The sequence below is a fragment of the Oncorhynchus kisutch genome, linkage group LG14 (genome assembly GCF_002021735.2).
Source record: "Oncorhynchus kisutch isolate 150728-3 linkage group LG14, Okis_V2, whole genome shotgun sequence".
Taxonomy (NCBI): Eukaryota; Metazoa; Chordata; class Actinopteri; order Salmoniformes; family Salmonidae; genus Oncorhynchus; species Oncorhynchus kisutch.
Genome location: NC_034187.2, coordinates 36592966 through 36613651, shown reverse-complemented (window position 1 = coordinate 36613651; position 20686 = coordinate 36592966). Strand labels below are relative to the sequence as shown.

At 46.5% G+C, this 20686-nt stretch overlaps 1 protein-coding gene across 1 annotated transcript; it reads left to right on the top strand.

Moving 5' to 3' along the window:
- The first annotated feature begins 1066 nt into the window (after positions 1-1066).
- kif28 (kinesin family member 28) lies at positions 1067-19658 on the top strand. Its single transcript, XM_031789208.1, has 26 exons — positions 1067-1141; positions 1342-1533; positions 4275-4478; positions 4739-4774; positions 4888-5007; positions 5442-5549; positions 5955-6109; positions 6245-6356; positions 6679-6746; positions 6839-7019; positions 7260-7262; positions 7385-7453; positions 7542-7632; positions 7730-7790; positions 8036-8159; positions 9086-9230; positions 9576-9694; positions 10365-10472; positions 16932-17153; positions 17230-17300; positions 17685-17819; positions 17912-18078; positions 18769-18866; positions 19008-19143; positions 19219-19370; positions 19500-19658. The coding sequence occupies exons 1-26, from the start codon at positions 1067-1069 to the stop codon at positions 19656-19658; spliced, it is 3111 nt and encodes a 1036-aa protein (XP_031645068.1).
- Positions 19659-20686: the final 1028 nt, after the last annotated feature.

Here is a 20686-nt window from a genome sequence, read left to right as displayed (position 1 = left end):
CCTACTTATATGGGTAAAAATAAAAGCTATTCATAAAGCCTCTTTAGTCATAAGATTCCCACCTAGTTTACATATATTTAGGAGACCTCATGAGCAGGGGCAGACTTAGTGATTTGGAAGACCCGCACACCTATTTCTTTAATGGGTTTTATAGTTACGACTAATTTAACTGTAACAATGTATTACCTTTTAATGTGCCATGAACACAACCCGTCATTATGTTTTTGATCTGATTGTCACTTCAAAACGTAGGTTACCTTCGCACGTTCATCCAAAATAATTCCAGCATCCGAACAGAGCCCCTGCCAACTTCCCTTTCAATTCGCAAGAGGCTGAAAGCATCCGAGCGGGTGAAACAGGATGCTGTCAGCCCCTCTGTCTTACTTTATGTAGCCTGAGTGTGACATGCCATACTCTTTTTGTCCAGACAGCATCAGAAACATGGCCTATGCATAAATGTCCTCTGCCTTGATGACAATGGCATTATTAGCAGCAGTACTTATATTTCTACTAATAGTCTTGACTTACTGTACATGTAACAGTATCTCTTGCGCTTTTGACAATGATTTCACATGAGGTCTATTTTACAATTATATTCCTAAATAGTTATAACCACGAGGCTGTGTGTCTGTAGTCTCCCTTTCAAAAAAGGCTGTGTGTCTGTAGTCTCCCTTTCAAAAAAGGCTGTGTGTCTGTAGCCTTTCCTTTATAAAAGGCGCTGGGTCTGTGTATAATTCATACAGAGAGATGCAGAGTGAAAGTGATCACCTGGCTACTCAGGTTACTTAGCTACTCGCCTGTGCTGCGTCTCAATAGCCTGGAGTGGTCGCCTCTCCCCGTCTCCTCTCCTTCACCTGAAAATACAGACTTGATGAAAGCAACATGGACGATGTCTTTCAGGACATCTATTTCACCTGTCTGGTTCTTAGCCAAAACATCAGTGCGGACCGGGGAGAGAAGACAATGACGAGGAAGCTGCTCCAGACTATTGAGCTGCAGCCCTGGTGCTGCTGTCAGTGGGTGCAGGGTGTCACCCAGCCTTTCCCTTACAGTAGCAGGGACGATCATGAGGGCTAAAGGAGCAGAGATGCCGGGGAAGGACTGTGTCAAAGTGGCCGTACGCGTCAGACCCTTCAACAAGGTCAGTTGTGGACAGATCTGGGATGCTTCTAGTTGTTTGTTCGGTTTAGTATTTCTCTCCTACTTTTTCTAGGACATGATCCATCATCGGACTGTGTCATGCCAATCTGCACTGTGTTTTGTGTACTATGTGGTCCTCCACCAATACTATACCTGCTGCACTGGTCCCCCACCCCCACGTCTCTCCCCTCCCGTGCCCAGAGAGAGAGGGATGCGGGCGGTCGCTGCATTATCTCTATGGCCTCCAGCACCATCACCATCCAGGACCCTCGGAACAGCCAGAGCCCACGCTCCTTCTGCTTTGACTATGCCTACTGGTCCCACAGCGGCTTCACCAGAGACTGCTCTGGCCTGTACATACCTGAGGAGCCTGGGGGACGATATGCTGACCAGGTGAGGAGGTGGAGAGGGGGAGAAGAGGAGAAGATACTTCTCTTGCCTGTACCTAGCTGAGGAGGATGATACATTGAGGAGGGCAGGGCAGTAACTCTGTATATTCTCCCTCAGGGCAGTAACTCTGTATATTCTCCCTCAGGGCAGTAACTCTGTATATTCTCCCTCAGGGCAGTAACTCTGTATATTCTCCCTCAGGGCAGTAACTCTGTATATTCTCCCTCGGGGCAGTTTTTTAAAATTGTTTTTTTTAATTTCACCTTTATTTAACCAGGTAGGCTAGTTGAGAACCAGTTCTCATTTGCAACTGCGACCTGGCCAAGATAAAGCATAGCAGTGTGAACAGACAACACAGAGTTACACATGGAGTAAACAATTAACAAGTCAATAACACAGTAGAGAAAAAAAGGGGAGTCTATATACATTGTGTGCAAAAGGCATGAGGAGGTAGGCGAATAATTACAATTTTGCAGATTAACACTGGAGTGATAAATGATCAGATGGTCATGTACAGGTAGAGATATTGGTGTGCAAAAGAGCAGAAAAGTAAATAAATAAAAACAGTATGGGGATGAGGTAGGTAAAAATTGGGTGGGCTATTTACCGATAGACTATGTACAGCTGCAGCGATCGGTTAGCTGCTCAGATAGCAGATGTTTGAAGTTGGTGAGGGAGATAAAAGTCTCCAACTTCAGCGATTTTTGCAATTCGTTCCAGTCACAGGCAGCAGAGAACTGGAAGGAAAGGCGGCCAAATGAGGTGTTGGCTTTAGGGATGATCAGTGAGATACACCTGCTGGAGCGCGTGCTACGGATGGGTGTTGCCATCATGACCAGTGATCTGAGATAAGGTGGAGCTTTACCTAGCATGGACTTGTAGATGACCTGGAGCCAGTGGGTCTGGCGCCGAATATGTAGCGAGGGCCAGCCGACTAAAGCATACAAGTCGCAGTGGTGGGTGGTATAAGGTGCTTTAGTGACAAAGCGGATGGCACTGTGATAAACTGCATCAAGTAACTCTGTCGGTCTCACCTTCAGGGCAGTAACTCTGTCTATTCTCCCTCAGGGCAGTAACTCTGTATATTATCTCTCAGGGCAGTAACTCTGTCTATTCTCTCTCAGGGCAGTAACTCTGTCTATTCTCACTCAGGGCAGTAACTCTGTCTATTCTCTCTCAGGGCAGTAACTCTGTCTATTCTCTCTCAGGGCAGTAACTCTGTCTATTCTCCCTCAGGGCAGTAACTCTGTCTATTCTCACTCAGGGCAGTAACTCTGTCTATTCTCTCTCAGGGCAGTAACTCTGTCTATTCTCCCTCAGGGCAGTAACTCTGTCTATTCTCACTCAGGGCAGTAACTCTGTCTATTCTCTCTCAGGGCAGTAACTCTGTCTATTCTCTCTCAGGGCAGTAACTCTGTCTATTCTCTCTCAGGGCAGTAACTCTGTCTATTCTCCCTCAGGGCAGTAACTCTGTATGTTCTCCCTCAGGGCAGTAACTGTCTATTCTCTCTCAGGGCAGTAACTCTGTCTATTCTCTGTCAGGGCAGTAACTCTGTCTATTCTCTCTCAGGGCAGTAACTCTGTCTATTCTCCCTCAGGGCAGTAACTCTGTCTATTCTCACTCAGGGCAGTAACTCTCTATATTCTCTCTTAGGGCAGTAACTCTCTATATTCTCTCTCAGGGCAGTAACTCTGTCTATTCTCCCTCAGGGCAGTAACTCTCTATATTCTCTCTCAGGGCAATAACTCTGTATATTCTCTCTCAGGGCAGTAACTCTGTCTATTCTCCCCCAGGGCAGTAACTCTGTCTATTCTCACTCAGGGCAGTAACTCTGTATATTCTCTCTCAGGGCAGTAACTCTGTCTATTCTCACTCAGGGCAGTAACTGTCTATTCTCACTCAGGGCAGTAACTCTGTCCATTCTCACTCAGGGCAGTAACACTGTCTATTCTCACTCAGGGCAGTAACTCTGTATGTTCTCCCTCAGGGCAGCAACTCTGTCTATTCTCCCTCAGGGCAGGAACTCTGTCTATTCTCCCTCAGGGCAGTAACTCTGTATGTTTTATCTCAGGGCAGTAACTCTGTCCATTCTCACTCAGGGCAGTAACACTGTCTATTCTCACTCAGGGCAGTAACTATGTCGGTCTCACCTTCAGGGCAGTAAATCAAATCAAATCAAATCAAATTTATTTATATAGCCCTTCGTACATCAGCTGATATCTCAAAGTGCTGTACAGAAACCCAGCCTAAAACCCCAAACAGCAAGCCATGCAGGTGTAGAAGCACGGTGGCTAGGAAAAACTCCCTAGAAAGGCCAAAACCTAGGAAGAAACCTAGAGAGGAACCAGGCTATGTGGGGTGGCCAGTCCTCTTCTGGCTGTGCTGGGTGGAGATTATAACAGAACATGGCCAAGATGTTCAAATGTTCATAAATGACTAGCATGGTCGTATAATAATAAGGCAGAACAGTTGAAACTGGAGCAGCAGCACGGTCAGGTGAACTGGGGACAGCAAGGAGTCATCATGTCAGGTAGTCCTGGGGCATGGTCCTAGGGCTCAGGTCAGTTGAAACTGGAGCAGTAACTCTGTATATTCTCCTTCAGGGCAGTAACTCTGTATATTCTCTCTCAGGGCAGTAACTCTGTATGTTTTCACTCAGGGTAGTAACTCTGTATATTCTCTTTCAGGGCAGTAACTCTGTATGTTTTCACTCAGGGTAGTAACTCTGTATATTCTCCCTCAGGGTAGTGTGTTCCAGGACCTGGGGGAGGGGATCCTGGAGAATGCCCTTCAAGGTTATAACGCCACCCTGCTAGCCTACGGGCAGACTGGCTCAGGGAAGAGCTACTCCATGGTCGGGTACGGACCCAACAAGGGCCTGGTGCCCACCCTCTCTGACAAACTGTTTCAGGCCATCAGGGCCAACCAGGACAGCCGACAGTGCCAGGTGTGTATGTCTGAAATATGACTTCTTTTTAAAAAATCTATAAAACATATAAGAAATAAACCAAAAAATAAGCTTTTTTTGTTATGTTTTTCCAACTAATCATAAAAAATTGACATGTCACAGATAGACTAACTGTACCAAAAGACAACCACAACACAGGACAATCACACAAACAAAACAAGAAGACAAAAACTAATATCACAGCCAGAAATCTTTAAAAAAAATTGTTTCATTTTCAATGGGCTCCTCTGTTCCCCAAGGTCTTTTTCAGCATGTTGGAAATCTACAATGAACAGGTAAGTCTGGGCTTATCTCTGTCATGCCTGTTGAAAACTCTTGAGTATTAGACATGTACAGTTCACAGTGGATCTGTCAAGGTGTTGACCTCAAGCCCTTGCCCCCCCTCCAGGTGGTTGACCTGTTGTCACGGGGGTCTCGGTCTCCGGGGGGACTGCGTGTCCGAGAGGAGCAGCAGAGAGGCTTCTATGTGGAGGGGCTTCGCAGGGTCCCCTGTGACAGCGCCCCACAGGTGCAACCTTCCATTATTATCTCTACGTACAGTGAAACAATACAATGACTACGAGGTCAACGTGCAGACTGTCAGCTTTACTTTTGGGGTGATTTCATCCATATCGGGTGAACCGTTTAGAAATGACAGCACTTTTTGTACATAGTCCCCCATTTTAAGGGACCAAAAGTATCGGGAGAAATTCACATTTATTATGGGTTTTAAAATAGTAAAAAGTTAAGTATTTGGTCTCATATTCATAGCACGCATTCATAGACTACATCAAGCTTAAAAAATAACCTCAAATGAAAGCTTTAACCTCATAGTCATTGTATAAGTTCAATGTCACTGTCCCAATACTTTTGGTGCTCACTGTATATGTATCAATATTATTATTATTATTATTATTATTATTTTTAATCAAATTGATTTATTGATATATATATTTTTTGTAGGTGGAGCAGCTGATGGAGCAGGGGACGAGGATGCGCACCACGGCCACCACACACATGAACGCCAACAGCAGCCGCTCACACATGCTCATCATCCTCCAGCTCAAACAGGTAAGTCACATTGCCCAGTCAACCCCTAGCCCCTAATCCCTAAACACTTCTGCTCTGAGAGGATTAGATAAGTATAGAAAAAGCTTGACCTTGCCATTGGATAAGCCAGAAGGTACTTGTTTCTCGTTGGATACATCTGTCCAATCCTTTCAGATCAGTGGAGGCTGCTGAGGGGAGGACGGCTCATAATAATGTCCGGAACAGAGCAAATGGAAAAGCATCAGTCCACTCATTCCGCTCCAGTCATTACCACGAGCTCGTCCTCCCCAATTAAGGTGCCACCAACCTCCTGTGCTTCAGATGTACACAGGTGCCAAGGGGAGTAGGGGCGAGAGGGGTTGATTTGGGTGTTAGAGATATGGCCCTTGGTGTTCTTATCTCTGACCCTCTCCTGTCCCTCTGCAGATCTTCTCTGAGGAGAGCATCACCAAGCAGTCTAACATCAACCTGGTGGACCTGGCGGGCAGCGAGAGACAGCGGGTGTCAGGCTCAGAGGCCGACCGGCTCAAAGAGGGCACAGCCATCAACCTCAGCCTCACCACCCTGGGCAACGTCATCAGGTCAGGGAGAGATCTGCCCTCCACGCCAACATGTCAACAAAAACTCTTTCTATATTCATCTATTTTATCCAGCACTGCTTTTTGTATTCCGACTTCTCTCATCTCCTCTCCTTCCTCCTCCTCCTCTCCCTGCAGTGCCCTTGCTGATGTAGCGGTAGGGAAGAAAGTAGTCCATATCCCATATAGAGACTCTGTCCTCACCAAGCTGCTGCAGTCTGCCCTGGGGGGGAACAGCCGTACTGTCATGGTAACCCTTTGTCTACACCCTTAGAAAAAAATATGCTATCTAGAACCTAAACAGGTTCTTCAGCTGTCCCCATAGGACAACCCGTTGGAGAAGCCTTATTGGTTCCAGGTAGAACCGTTTTGGTTACAGGCAAAAACCCTTTCCACAGAGTGTTCTTAATGGAACCTGAAAAGGTTCTACCTGGAACCAAAATGGTTCTCCTATGGGGACAGCCGAATAACCCTTTTGGAACCCTTTTTTCTAAGAGTGTAGCATGCACCTCTATTAACATCTAAAGATATGATGTGCCCTGCCTGTCATAACTAAATATCAGAATGCTCAGATTGCAGCCCTGAGTCCAGCTGATATCTGCTATGAAGAGTCTATCTCAACCCTGCGATATGCAGAAAGGTACAGTAGGTCCAGCATTCCTTCTTTGTTAGAAAACTCTTAGTATTTGACATATACAGTACAGTTCACAGATGACCCCCCCGCCCCCTTAGGGCAAAGCGTATTCAGAACCGTGCGGTGGTGAACGAGAGTCCCACGGAGCGCTTGGTGAAGGAGCTGAAGGCTGAGAACGCCAGGCTCCTGCAGAGACTCAGCCGCCTGGGACAGGAGGGACGCAGGGCAGAGGACGAAACCAGTAGGAGATGGAAGGAGGGAGGGCAGAGGATGAAACCAGTAGGAGATGGAGGGAGGGAGGGAGGGCGGGCAGGAGGGCAGAGGATGAAACCAGTAGGGGAGGGAGGGAGGGAGGGCAGAGGACGAAACCAGTAGGAGATGGAAGGAAGGAGGGAGGGTGGGAGGGCAGATGAGGAAACCAGTAGGCTGGAGATGGAGATAGGGGGGAGGGATGTCGAGGGCAGCATCGTTGTGACTTGGAGCGATAGCAGGAGGAGTAAGGGCAGGGAGAAGAGAAAGTGGGCAACATGTTAGTTAGAATGTTAGTGTACTAATATGTAGCTGTATTTATGTTGTTGTTGTTGTGTCCAGAGGAGCTGCGTCGGCTGTTGACCCATAACGAGCTGCAGATCAGAGCCATCCAGACGCTCTGGGAACAACATCTACAGGAGGCCTTGAAGGACTGGGAGCAGCAGTATGCGACTATCACACAGGTACGCATGCACACGCACACACGCACGCCCCTCATATCTCCCCTTCCTCACTCCACCCTCTCTCTCTCCATGTCTCTCTCTTTCTCAGGAGCGGAGGATGATGCAGATGCATCCGTACATCCTGAACATCAACGAGGATACTCAGCTGTCAGGGGTGGTCAAGCTCTTCATCCAGGAGGGTGAGTCTTTCCTCTGCCCCAGACTACAGCTTTACGATCGAATGAACACACACACACTCAATCAAGACTTTGGGAATTGTGTGTGTGTGTTTTATAGGTGAGTGGGATATAGGGCTCTCTGACTCTTCACCCAGGTCCATCTCAATCAGGGGCCTAGGGTGAGTATGACGCACACAAAAAAAATATATTGAATATTGAAAACGTGCAAATTGGCTTTGAATTAATCACACTTTTTTTATCAAGCACAAAACTTGATAAATGCGGACTGCGTTTGACAGGTGCTGCTTTGTTTCATTTATGACATCAATAAAAGGGACAGTCTGGGAATGGTACATACATTTTATAAATAGTAAAAAAGAAAAAGAAAATAAAGGTCACCAATAAACCCTTTTTACCTCCTCAGGATCCAGGACCATCACGCTGTGTTCATTAACGTCCAGCGTAGGGTGTACCTGACCCCACTGGCGGGGTCAAATGTCATTGTCAACGGAACACCCATCTCCCAGAAGACCGAGCTGCAGCACCTGGTTCGTCTCCATGGAATCAAACTATTTCTGCCATTTTGAAACAGGCCCCTCTGTGGAACTATAGGACATATACTCAGAGTAGTTCAGACATTAGTCGCAACATGGTCAAAACTGATGAGCACGAACATGAGCGCGAGTTTTTCATGTGGGCTTAAGAGGTAAGGGTAAAGGTTAGGGGTTAAAATAACATTTACGGTGCAAATTGGAAAGTATTCAGACCCCTTAACTTTTTCCACAATTTGTTAAGTTACAGCCTTATTCTGAAATGGATTAAATTGTTCCCCCCCTCATCATACTACACACAATACCCCATAATAACAAAGCAAAAATGTAAATATCACATTTACAAATGTTTTTGTCTCGACACCATCCTGTCTTGGAGTTCAATGGACAATTCCTTCAACCTCAAGGCTTGGTTTTTGCTCCGATATTGACTGTCAACTCTGTCACTTTATATAGACAGGTGTGTGCCTTTCCAAATCATGTCCAATCAACTGAATTTACCACAGGTGGGTTCCAATCAAGTTGCAGAAACATCTCATGGATGATCAATGGAAACAGGATGCACCTGAGCTCAATTTCAGAGTCTCATAGCAAAGGGTCTGAATATTTATGTAAATAAAATAAAATGTACATTTATTTTTAATGAATTAGCAAAAACATGTGTAAAAAATTATTTAATACATTTTAGAATGAGGCTGTAATTTAACAAAATGTGGAAAAAGTCAAGGGGTCTGAATACCTTTCGAATGTACTGTATGGCTAGTAATAATCACTATAGTTAATCTCCCATCTTCTCTAGCATGACCCGATTGTGATGACCACCACTGCTCCTATCCTATGCACTATGCCTCGGAAGTGGACAATGGTTTAAGTCCTTGATTCCTACCCTCATATCAATCCGACCTCTGCCCCCTCGCCTCTAGGACCGACTCATCCTGGGTTCTAACAGCACCTACCTGTTCATTGGCTACCCATCTGAGAGGGGCGGGGATGACTGGAGTCGCTATGACTACGACTACTTCCAGTCTGAACTGGCAGCCGCTGAGGGCATCAACCTCCACTCACTGTGTGAGGAGCAGACACAGGGTAGGAGAGAGAGAGATGGAGGGAGAGAGAATGAATGAGAGAGACAGTGAGAGAAAGAGAGAGAGAGAAAGGGAGTGTGGGTGGGTGTGGGTGTGCATGCATGTTACAGAGGTAAAAAAGAGAGAGAAAGGGTAGAAGAATCTGTTTTAGAGAGCAAAAGCTTGTGTAAGAGAGTGGCAGAGAGAAATGGGGAGAAGTATCAGTCTCCTAGAGAGAGAGAGAGAGCTACTGTGTGCGAGACAGAAAGAGCGAGATTACCTCGATGTTAGTGTCTCACACAGAAATTGATGATGTGTGTATCTCCTCTCGCTCTGTCTCCCCCTGTAGGTGACTCCAGTGCAGTCCCAAGTCAGACCGACCCCAGTCTCCTGGCTGTTTTCTATGACTACATCAAACTGATGCCCATGGTGGCTGAGGCCAACCAGATGAGCCAGGAGCTACACAAGGTGATAGATAAACACAATATTACACCTTTAAAGGAATACTTCATGATTTTGTCAATGAGGCCCTTTATCTACTTCCCCAGGGTCAGATGAGCTCATAGATACCATTTGTATGTCTCTGCGTGCAGTCTGAAGGAAGTCACTAATTGCTTACTAGTGTTACTTAGTATTTGCTCGTGAAACTACCTCTAACTTCCTTATTACTGGAAACGCAGAGACTTCAAAATGGTATCCATGAGTTAATCTGACTCTGGGGGAGTAGATTGACCAAATCCTGAAGTATCACTTTAATCCTGATGGGTTTGACATTCTGTTTTATAATTCCCCATTATGCATGGTTTACATGTTAATGCGGCAACATTTTCGTCCTGAGATTTGCATCATTCGATCATAAGGTAGAGATTTGCATCATTAGATCATAAATGAGAGATTTGCATCATTAGATCATAAGGTAGACATTTGCATCATTAGATCACAACGTCCCCCATCATTCTCAACATCCCTAAAACCAATGTCCCTTTACTTGTGTTTGTGAGAAAAATATGTAATTTTAGATAACAATGAATTATATAGTGTTATTTCCCTGGATTTCAGTTTGTATTGACTAGTGGATGTAATCTGAGTAACGCTAAACCATTACATGAATCATCTAATTATCTAATTATGTCTCCAGGGGGTGGAATTTAAACTGGAGATTAAGAACCTGGCGTTATCAGACTCTAAAGGTCATGACTTGGAGAAGGAGATCGCTGTCAGAGTGACATCACTGGAAAACAAACAGGTGGGGAGACCATGCTGTCAATCACGCCTCCTGAATATTGTCATACTAGATGACTGTAATATCTCTACCTGGAACATAACTTGACCCATTTAGCTATGAACACTATCAACCCCTAAATTACTGCAAGGTCCACTTGTAGTTTTATTCCAAAGACATATTTGATTATAATCTGTATATACAGTCGTGGCCAAAAGTTTTGAGAATGACACAAATATAAATTTTCACAAAGTCTGCTGCCTCAGTTTGTATGATGGCAATTTGCATATACTCCAGAATGTTATGAAGAGTGATCAGATGAATTGCAATTAATTGCAAAGTCCCTCTTTGTCATGCAAATAAACTGAATCCCCAAAAAACATTTCCACTGCATTTCAGCCCTGCCACAAAAGGACCAGCTGACATCATGTCAGTGATTCTCTCGTTAACACAGGTGTGAGTGTTGACGAGGACAAGGCTGTAGATCACTCTATGCTGATTGAGTTCAAATACAGTGCCTTGCGAAAGTATTCAGCCCCCTTGAACTTTGCGACCTTTTGCCACATTTCAGGCTTCAAACATAAAGATATAAAACTGTATTTTTTTGTGAAGAATCAACAACAAGTGGGACACAATCATGAAGTAGAACGACATTTATTGGATATTTCAAACTTTTTTAACAAATCAAAAACTGAAAAATTGGGCGTGCAAAATTATTCAGCCCCTTTACTTTCAGTGCAGCAAACTCTCTCCAGAAGTTCAGTGAGGATCTCTGAATGATCCAATGTTGACCTAAATGACTAATGATGATAAATACAATCCACCTGTGTGTAATCAAGTCTCCGTATAAATGCACCTGCACTGTGATAGTCTCAGAGGTCCGTTAAAAGCGCAGAGAGCATCATGAAGAACAAGGAACACACCAGGCAGGTCCGAGATACTGTTGTGAAGAAGTTTAAAGCCGTATTTGGATACAAAAAGATTTCCCAAGCTTTAAACATCCCAAGGAGCACTGTGCAAGCGATAATATTGAAATGGAAGGAGTATCAGACCACTGCAAATCTACCAAGACCTGGCCGTCCCTCTAAACTTTCAGCTCATACAAGGAGAAGACTGATTTGAGATGCAGCCAAGAGGCCCATGATCACTCTGGATGAACTGCAGAGATCTACAGCTGAGGTGGGAGACTCTGTCCATAGGACAACAATCAGTCGTATATTGCACAAATCTGGCCTTTATGGAAGAGTGGCAAGAAGAAAGCCATTTCTTAAAGATATCCATAAAAAGTGTTGTTTAAAGTTTGCCACAAGCCACCTGGGAGACACACCAAACATGTGGAAGAAGGTGCTCTGGTCAGATGAAACCAAAATTGAACTTTTTGGCAACAATGCAAAACGTTATGTTTGGCGTAACACAGCTCATCACCCTGAACACCACATCCCCACTGTCAAACATGGTGGTTGCAGCATCATGGTTTGGGCCTGCTTTTCTTCAGCAGGGACAGGGAAGATGGTTAAAATTGATGGGAAGATGGATGGAGCCAAATACAGGACCATTCTGGAAGAAAACCTGATGGAGTCTGCAAAAGACCTGAGACTGGGACGGAGATTTGTCTTCCAACAAGACAATGATCCAAAACATAAAGCAAAATCTACAATGGAATGGTTCAAAAATAAACATATCCAGGTGTTAGAATGGCCAAGTCAAAGTCCAGACCTGAATCCAATCGAGAATCTGTGGAAAGAACTGAAAACTGCTGTTCACAAATGCTCTCCATCCAACCTCACTGAGCTCGAGCTGTTTTGCAAGGAGAAATGGGAAAAAATTTCAGTCTCTCAATGTGCAAAACTGATAGAGACATACCCCAAGCGACTTACAGCTGTAATCGCAGCAAAAGGTGGCGCTACAAAGTATTAACTTAAGGGGGCTGAATAATTTTGCACGCCCAATTTTTCAGTATTTGATTTGTTAAAAAAGTTTGAAACATCCAATAAATGTCATTCCACTTCATGATTGTGTCCCACTTGTTGTTGATTCTTCACAAAAAAATACAGTTTTATATCTTTATGTTTGAAGCCTGAAATGTGGCAAAAGGTCGCAAAGTTCAAGGGGGCCGAATACTTTCGCTAGGCACTGTAATAGATTAGAAGCTTCAAAAGGAGGGTGGTGCTTGGAATCATTGTTCTTCCTCTGTCAACCACGGTTACCTGCAAGGAAACACATGCCATCATCATTTTTTTGCATAAAAGGGCTTCACAGGCAAGGATATTGCTGCCAGTGGATTGCACCTAAATCAACCATTGATCGGATCATCAAGAACTTCAAGGAGAGCGGTTCAATTGTTGTGAAGAAGGCTTCAGGGTGCCCAAGAAAGTCCAGCAAGCTCCAGGACCGTCTCCTAAAGTTGATTCAGCTGCGGGATCGGGGCACCACCAGTACAGAACTTGCTCAGCAATGGCAGCAGGCAGGTGTGAGTGCATCTGCACGCATAGTGTGGCGAAGACTTTTGGAGGATGGCCTGGTGTCAAGAAGGGCAGCAAAGAATCCACTTCTCTCTAGAAAAACATCAGGGACAGACTGATATTCTGCAAAAGGTACAGGGATTGGACTGCTGAGGACCGGGGTACTGTCATTTTCTCTGATGAATCCCCTTTCCGATTGTTTGGGGCATCCGGAAAAAAGCTTGTCCAGAGAAGACAAGGTGAGCGCTACCATCAGTCCCGTGTCATGCCAACAGTAAAGCATCCTGAGACCATTCATGTGTGGGGTTGCTTATCAGCCAAGGGAGTGGGCTCACTCATAATTTTGCCCATGAATAGAGAATGGTACCAACACATCCTGCAAGAGCAACTTCTCCCAACCATCCAGGAACAGTTTGGTGACGAACAATGATGGAGCACCTTGCCATAAGGCAAAAGTGATGACTAAGTGGCTTGGGGAACAAAACATCGATATTTTGGGTCCATGGCCAGGAAACTCTCCAGACCTTAATCATATTGAGAACTTGTGGTCAATCCTCAAGAGGCGGGTGGACAAAGAAAACCCCACAAATTCTGACAAACTCCAAGCATTGATTATGCAAGAATGGGCTGCCATCAGTCAGGATGTGGCCCAGAAGTTCATTGACAGAATGCCAGGGCGTATTGCAGAGGTCTTAAAAAAGAAGGGTCGACACTGCAAATATTGACTCTTTGCATCAACTTCATGTAATTGTCAATAAAAGCCTTTGACACGTTGTCACACCCTGACCATAGTTTGCTTTGTATGTTTCTATGTTTTGGTTGGTCAGGGTGTGATCTGAGTGGGCATTCTATGTTGGATGTCTTGTTTGTCTATTTCTATGTCTGGCCTGATATGGTTCTCAATCAGAGGCAGGTGTTAGTCATTGTCTCTGATTGGGAACCATATTTATGTAGCCTGGGTTTCACTGTGTGTTTGTGGGTGATTGTTCCTGTCTCTGTGTTTGCACCAGATAGGACTGTTTAGGTTTTTGCACATTTATTGTTTTTGTTAGTTTATTCATGTATAGTTCCTTCATTAAAGAACATGAATAACCACCATGCTGCATTTTGGTCCGCCTCTACTTCACCACAAGAAAGCCGTTACAGAATCACCCACCACAACAGGACCAAGCGGCGTGGTAACAGGCAGGAGCAGCGCGAGAGAGACTTCTGGACATGGAGGAGGAATTGGAAGGAAAAAGACCCTGGGCACAGCCTGGAGAATATCGCCGCCCCAAAGAAGAGCTGGAGGCGGAAAGGCGGAGAGGCGCTGGTATGAGGAGGCAGCACGGTGGCGTGGATGGAAGCCCGAGAGTCAGCCCCAAAAATGTCTTGGGAGGGGGCACACAGGAAGTGTGGCGAAGCCAGGTAGGAGACCTGCGCCAACTTCCTGTGCTTACCGAGGGGCTGGAGAGACCGGGCAGGCACTGTGGTTATGCTGTGAAGCGCACGGTGTGTCCCTAGTGCGGGTGCATAGCCCGGTGCGGTACATTCCAGCTCCGCGTATCGGCCGGGCTAGAGTGGGCATCGAGCTAAGTGCCATGAAGCCGGCTCTACGCATCTGGTCTCCAGTGCGTCTCCTTGTGCCGGCTTACATGGCACCAGCCTTGCGCACGGTGTCCCCGGTTCGCCTGCATAGCCCAGTGCGGGCTATTACACCTCGTCGCACTGGCAGGGCGACCGGGACCATTCAACCGGGTAAGGTTGGGCAGGCTCGGTGCTCAAGAGCTCCAGTGCGCCTGCACGGTCCGGTCTAGACGTCACCACCTCCACGCACCAGCCCTCCGGTGGCAGCCCCCCGCACCAGGCTGCTCATCCTTACAGGGGCTCCCGCCTGTCCAGCGCTGCCGGAGCCTTCCTCCTCTCCAGTGCTGCCGGAGTCTCCCGCCTGTCCGGCGCTGCTGCCGGAGTCTCCCGCCTGTCCGGCGCTGCTGCCGGAGTCTCCCGCCTGTCCGGCGCTGCTGCCGGAGTCTCCCGCCTGTCCGGCACCAGAGCCCCTCAGCCCAGAGGCGCCAGAGCCCCTCAGCCCAGAGGCGCCCGAGCTTCCGCCCCTCTGTCCCGAGCTTCCGCCCCTCTGTCCAGTGGGGTCATTAAGTAGGGTCGCCGTGGCTAGGAGGCCACGGAAGCGGACAGGGTGGGGGACTAAGACTACGGTGAAGTAGGGGCCACGTCCAGCACCAGAGCCGCCACCGCAGACAGATGCCCACCCAGACCCTCCCCAATAGGTTCAGGTTTTGCGGCCGGAGTCCGCACCTTGGGGGGGGGGGGGTACTGTCACACCCTGACCATAGTTTGCTTTGTATGTTTCTATGTTTTGGTTGGTCAGGGTGTGATCTGAGTGGGCATTCTATGTTGGATGTCTTGTTTGTCTATTTCTATGTCTGGCCTGATATGGTTCTCAATCAGAGGCAGGTGTTAGTCATTGTCTCTGATTGGGAACCATATTTAGGTAGCCTGGGTTTCACTGTGTGTTTGTGGGTGATTGTTCCTGTCTCTGTCTACTTCACCACAAGAAAGCCATTACACACGTATGAAATGCTTGTAATTATACTTCAGTATTCCATAGTAACATCTGACAAAAATATCTAAAGACACTGAAGCAGCAAACTTTGTGAAAATTTATATTTGTGTCATTCTCAAAACTTTTGTCCACGACTGTATAGTGTCTTGCAAAGTATTCACCACCTTTGGGATTTTTCCTATTTTGTTGCCTTACAACCTGAAATTAAAATAGATTTTTTGGGGGGGTTGTATCATTTGATTTACACAACTTGCCTACCACTTTGAAGATGCAAAATATTTTTTATTGTGAAACAAGAAATAAGACAAAAAACTGAACTTGAGCGTGGATAACTATTCACCCCTCCAAAGTCAAAACTTTGTAGAGTCACCTTTTGCAGCAATTACAGCTGCAAGTCTCTTGGGGTATGTATCGACAAGCTTGGCACATCTAGCCACTGGGATTTTTGCCCGTTCTTCAAGGCAAAACTGCTCCAGTTCCTTCAAGTTGGATGGGCTCTGCTGGTGTACAGCAATCTTTAAGTTTTACCACAGATTTTCAATTGGATTGAGGTCTGAGCATTGACTAGGGCATTCCAATACATTTAAATATTTCCCCTTAAACCACTCGAGTGTTGCTTTAGCAGTATGCTTTGGGTCATTGTCCTGCTGGAAGGTGAACCTCCGTCCCAGTCTCAAATCTCTGGAAGACTGAAACAGGTTTCCCTCAAGAATTTCCCTGTATTTAGCGGCATCCATCATTTCTTCAATTCTGACCAGTTTCCCAGTCACTGCCGATGAAAAACATCCCCACAGCATGATGCTGCCACCCCCATGCTACACTGTGGGGATAGTGTTATCGGGTGATAAGAGGTGTTGGGTTTGCATCAGACATAGCGTTTTCCTTGGTGGCCAAAAAGCTAAATTTTTGTCTCATCTGACCAGAGTACCTTCTTCCATACGTTTGGGGAGTCTCCCACATTCCTTTTGGCGATCACCAAACGTGTTTGCTTATTTTTCTCTTTAAGCAATGCCTTTTTTTCTGGCCACTCTTCTGTAAAGCCCAGCTCTGTGGATTGTATGGCTTAAAGTGGTCCTATGGACAGATACTCCAAGCTTTGCAGCTCCTTCAGGGGTATCTTTGGTCTCTTTGTTGCCTCTCTGATTAATGCCCTCCTTGCCTGGTCTGTGAGTTTTGGTGGGCGGCCTTCTCTTGACAAGTTTGTTGTGGTGCCATATTCTTTCAAGTTTTTTTTCTTCATTTCACCACTTTGGACTATTTTGTGTATGTCCATTACATGAAATACAAATAAAAATCCATTTAAATTACAGGTTGTAATGCAAAATATGAAAAACGCCAAGGGGGATGAATACTTTTGCAAGGTACTGTATAGTGTATGTAGGATCCGTATTGCTGCATAGAGCTGAGTTAAGTGTCAGGTGTGTGTGTAACTCAGGTGAGTGTGTTGTCCTCTCCCCACAGGTGTGGCTCTGGTCCAAGGCCAAGTTTGTGAACCGTAAGTTCCTGATGGAGGAGTTGTATCAGCAGCACCATACGGAGCGGAAGGGAGAGGGGGCGGCCAGGGCGCCCATGCCCAGAGACAGAGACCCTTTTTGGGATCCGCTGGAGCCCCTGCTCTTGGGCAGCGCCCACCTCTGGCTGCAGTCTCTGGCTTTCCGTATCGCACTGGAGGAACAGCTGGAGGTACTGTGTGTGTGTCTGTGTGTGTGCGCGTGCATGTGTGCGTGTCGTTCTCTCTCATCCCTCTCTGTGTTTCCAGGTATTGGGGTCAGAGGGCACTGAGGAGGCCATACTGCAGGCCCAGCTTATACCATGCAGCCCTACAGGACTGTGGGTAACATTACATTACAGAAGAATGGGAGGCAGACACTTTACCGGGTTGTGTTCAGTACGGACAGAGAAAACGTTTTGAACCTGAACTTGTCCAATTGGAACTCAGATCTTAATTTTTATTTTGCTATGTTGTGCCCTAATGAACACAACCCAGATTTAAATAATTGCAGTCTAGAATAACATGAAGAAGAAGAACATGAATGGTTGGCTAGTTGAATCAGGGGTGTTAGATACATATGGCCACTGGCTACATAAAGTATCAAGCATTTCAGAGTCCCTGTCCATGTAATGTTATTCATTGTGATCTAAAAGGCAAAACTGATCCTAAAACAGCCTTCTGAGAGGTTTGATACATACGGCCCCTGGCCTCCCTGTGTCCAGGACTCTGGGGGAGGATGACATTCTGATCGACCCCTCTGAGCTACTGGGGAGACGGCTGGACTTCCAGCTGGTCCTGGATCAGTGCTGTGGCCTGCGCTGGGTCCAACAGGCCAGGAACAGGGGCGTTCAGATAGGGTGAGTGGGCTAGAGATTTGGGGTGGTATTTGTTCTTTAGTATTAATAAGTATTTGTTCTTAATTGACTTGACGTCACCTTTCCCCTGCCAGGTTCAGGATGTTCGACAGTGCCCAGCCCCTCTACACTCCGGCCGTGTGGCACAATGTCAACCCCCTGCTGGACCAGCGGGTCCACTTCACCTCTCTGCACACCTCCCAAGGCCTGCTAGAACACCTGCAGACCAGCGCCCTGGTGCTGGAGCTCTGGGGCCTACAGGGTAAGTAAGCCTGGGACTTGCCTACAAACCTAAACCCAGGTGAGTAACTGTAAACCTGGTACCTGCGCATAGTAAGGGTAAGCCTGGGACTGGGGCTCGCCTACAAACCTGGGCCCAAGATAGTAAGGTTAAGCCTGGAACTTGCTTACAAGCCTGAGCCCAGTAAGGGTAAGCCTGGGGCTCGCCTACAAACCTGGGCCCAAGATAGTAAGGTTAAGCCTGGGGCTCGCCTACAAACCTGAGCCCAGTAAGGGTAAGCCTGGGGCTCGCCTACGAACCTGGGCCCAGGATAGTAAGGGTAAGCCTGGGACTTGCCTACAAACCTGAGCCCAGTAAGGGTAAGCCTGGGGCTCGCCTACGAACCTGGGCCCAGGATAGTAAGGGTAAGCCTGGGACTTGCCGACTTGGAACTCGTACTGTATTTATACTGTATGCACGTGTAAAGGACATCATGCTGCTTGCTTGGCGAGTACCCCTTTCTCCTCATTCGGCTCATACCGGTGATTGAACGCAGGACCTCTGCCTCGCAATCACACTTGACTGCCATCCTGAAGCATCTTACCCGGTCACACCCATGAAAAGCTAGCTATGCCGCAGCGCAAGTGGAGACACCTCAGGCTGAGGAGCGAGTTTCACAGATCCCATCTGCCACACGTACACCTGGGTAACGCTTGATACTTTCCTGTCCAGAGGGATGTAGAGACATGGTGTCGTCTCTGGAGGGAGTGAGGATGACTCCAGAGGGATGCTTCATCATCGACCAGGCTGGCGCAACTGAGACAGCTACTGTGAGTCTACATCAGACATCTGTACAACACTCAGAGATTTAGAATTTGTCATATTTGTAGGACAGGCTTATAGATTTACATGAGACCTCAAAGGGTTAAATAGTATGTGTATCCACTACAGTGTGTGTGTGTGTGTTGCAGACAGTGGACCCTGGCTCAGAGCTGAGCTGCTCTCTGAGGGCTCTACAGCAGGATGTAGAGGAGCTGAGGAACACCAACGCTGCACTGAAGACCGAGAACAACACACTGAGGGATCAGCTCAATACAACTAAGACCGGTCAGACATGTATTAAACAACTGAACTGTCAAATTCTCTCGCTCTCTCACTCACTCTCTCCCCTCCTCTGTGTAGGAGCAGAGTGGGGTCGTGGTCGGTCAGAGATGCGGGGCAGCAGTCTGCGGCCCAGCTGTGATGCAGAGTTCGCCCGCGCCCTGAAGGTCTTCTACCACAGCATGACCTCTGTCAGGGTTCAACTGCAACGCCTGCGCAGGCACAGGCCCAGTGTATGTATCAATCAGTCAATTAATCAATCTACTTACCTACTTATTGACTGACTGATCTAAGATCAGTGTGTTTGTGTGTGTTTCTGCATATACTGTATGTGTGTGTGTGCATATATGTGTGTGTTCCAGGAGGAGTCAGATCTCTTGGGGCTCAGGCTGTTTGTGGATGAGCAGGGTGGTCTGCTGCGTGATTTCTCAGAGCTGCTGGAGCAGAGCGTCTCCTCTCTCAAACAGGATGTGGCCGCCATTGTACGACGCAAACGGGAACGCTCAGGAATCTGGTCCTGACTCCCATCCTCGTCTAGTCCTGAACAGAACAACTGGAACTCCCCATCAAACTAATGTAATGCCCAATCCGAAATTGAACCCTGGCCACAACCTCTAGGGCCAGGGCACTTCATGTAGGTATGAAAGGATCTGATAGGTAAAAACGTGCTGTACTTCCACCTTGCTGAATGATTGGCTGGGTGGGAGTTTCAACATGTTGCTTTCATATTTTCAATCCCTTCAGATTTACACAAGTGCCAAGAGGAAAAGGGTCAGTTAGGTTTTTGATCCTGTGTTTTATCGTCAACAAGTTGGGATTATATATTGGACTCCCGTAAACGCTAATGCTAACAATACTAATGTAGTGCAACTAGTGTTTGTGTGTTTACACTCCATTACATCTTGACGTTGTTGTATTACCAGAAATACAGTTGTTTCACTGCAGAGATCAACTCTGTCAATTCTGGGCCCGTATTCATGAAGTGTCTGAGTGCTGATCTAGAATCAGGTGCCCTGTCTATATAATTATGATTTTAAAAATGTTTTTATTTCACCTTTATTTAACCAGGTAGGCCAGTTGAGAACAAGTTCTCATTTGCAACCTCGACCTGGCCAAGATAAAGCAAAGCAGTTCGACACATACAACACAGAGTTACACATGGAATAAATAAACATACAGTCAATAATACAGTAGAAAAATCTATATACAGCATGTGCAAATGAGGTAGGATAAGAGAGGTAAGGCAATAAATAGGCCATGGTGGCGAAGTAATTACAATATAGCAATTAAACACTGAAATGGTAGAATGTGCAGCAGATTAATGTGCAAGTAGAGATACTGGGGTGCAAAGGAGCAAGATAAATAAATACAGTATGGGGATGAGGTGGATTGGATGGGCTTTTTACAGATGAGCTATGTACAGGTGCAGTGATCTGTGAGCTGCTCTGACAGCTGGTGCTTAAAGCTAGTGAGGGAGGTAAGAGTCTCCAGCTTTAGTGATTTTTGCAGTTCGTTCCAGTCAATGCCACCAGAGAACTGGAAGGAGAGG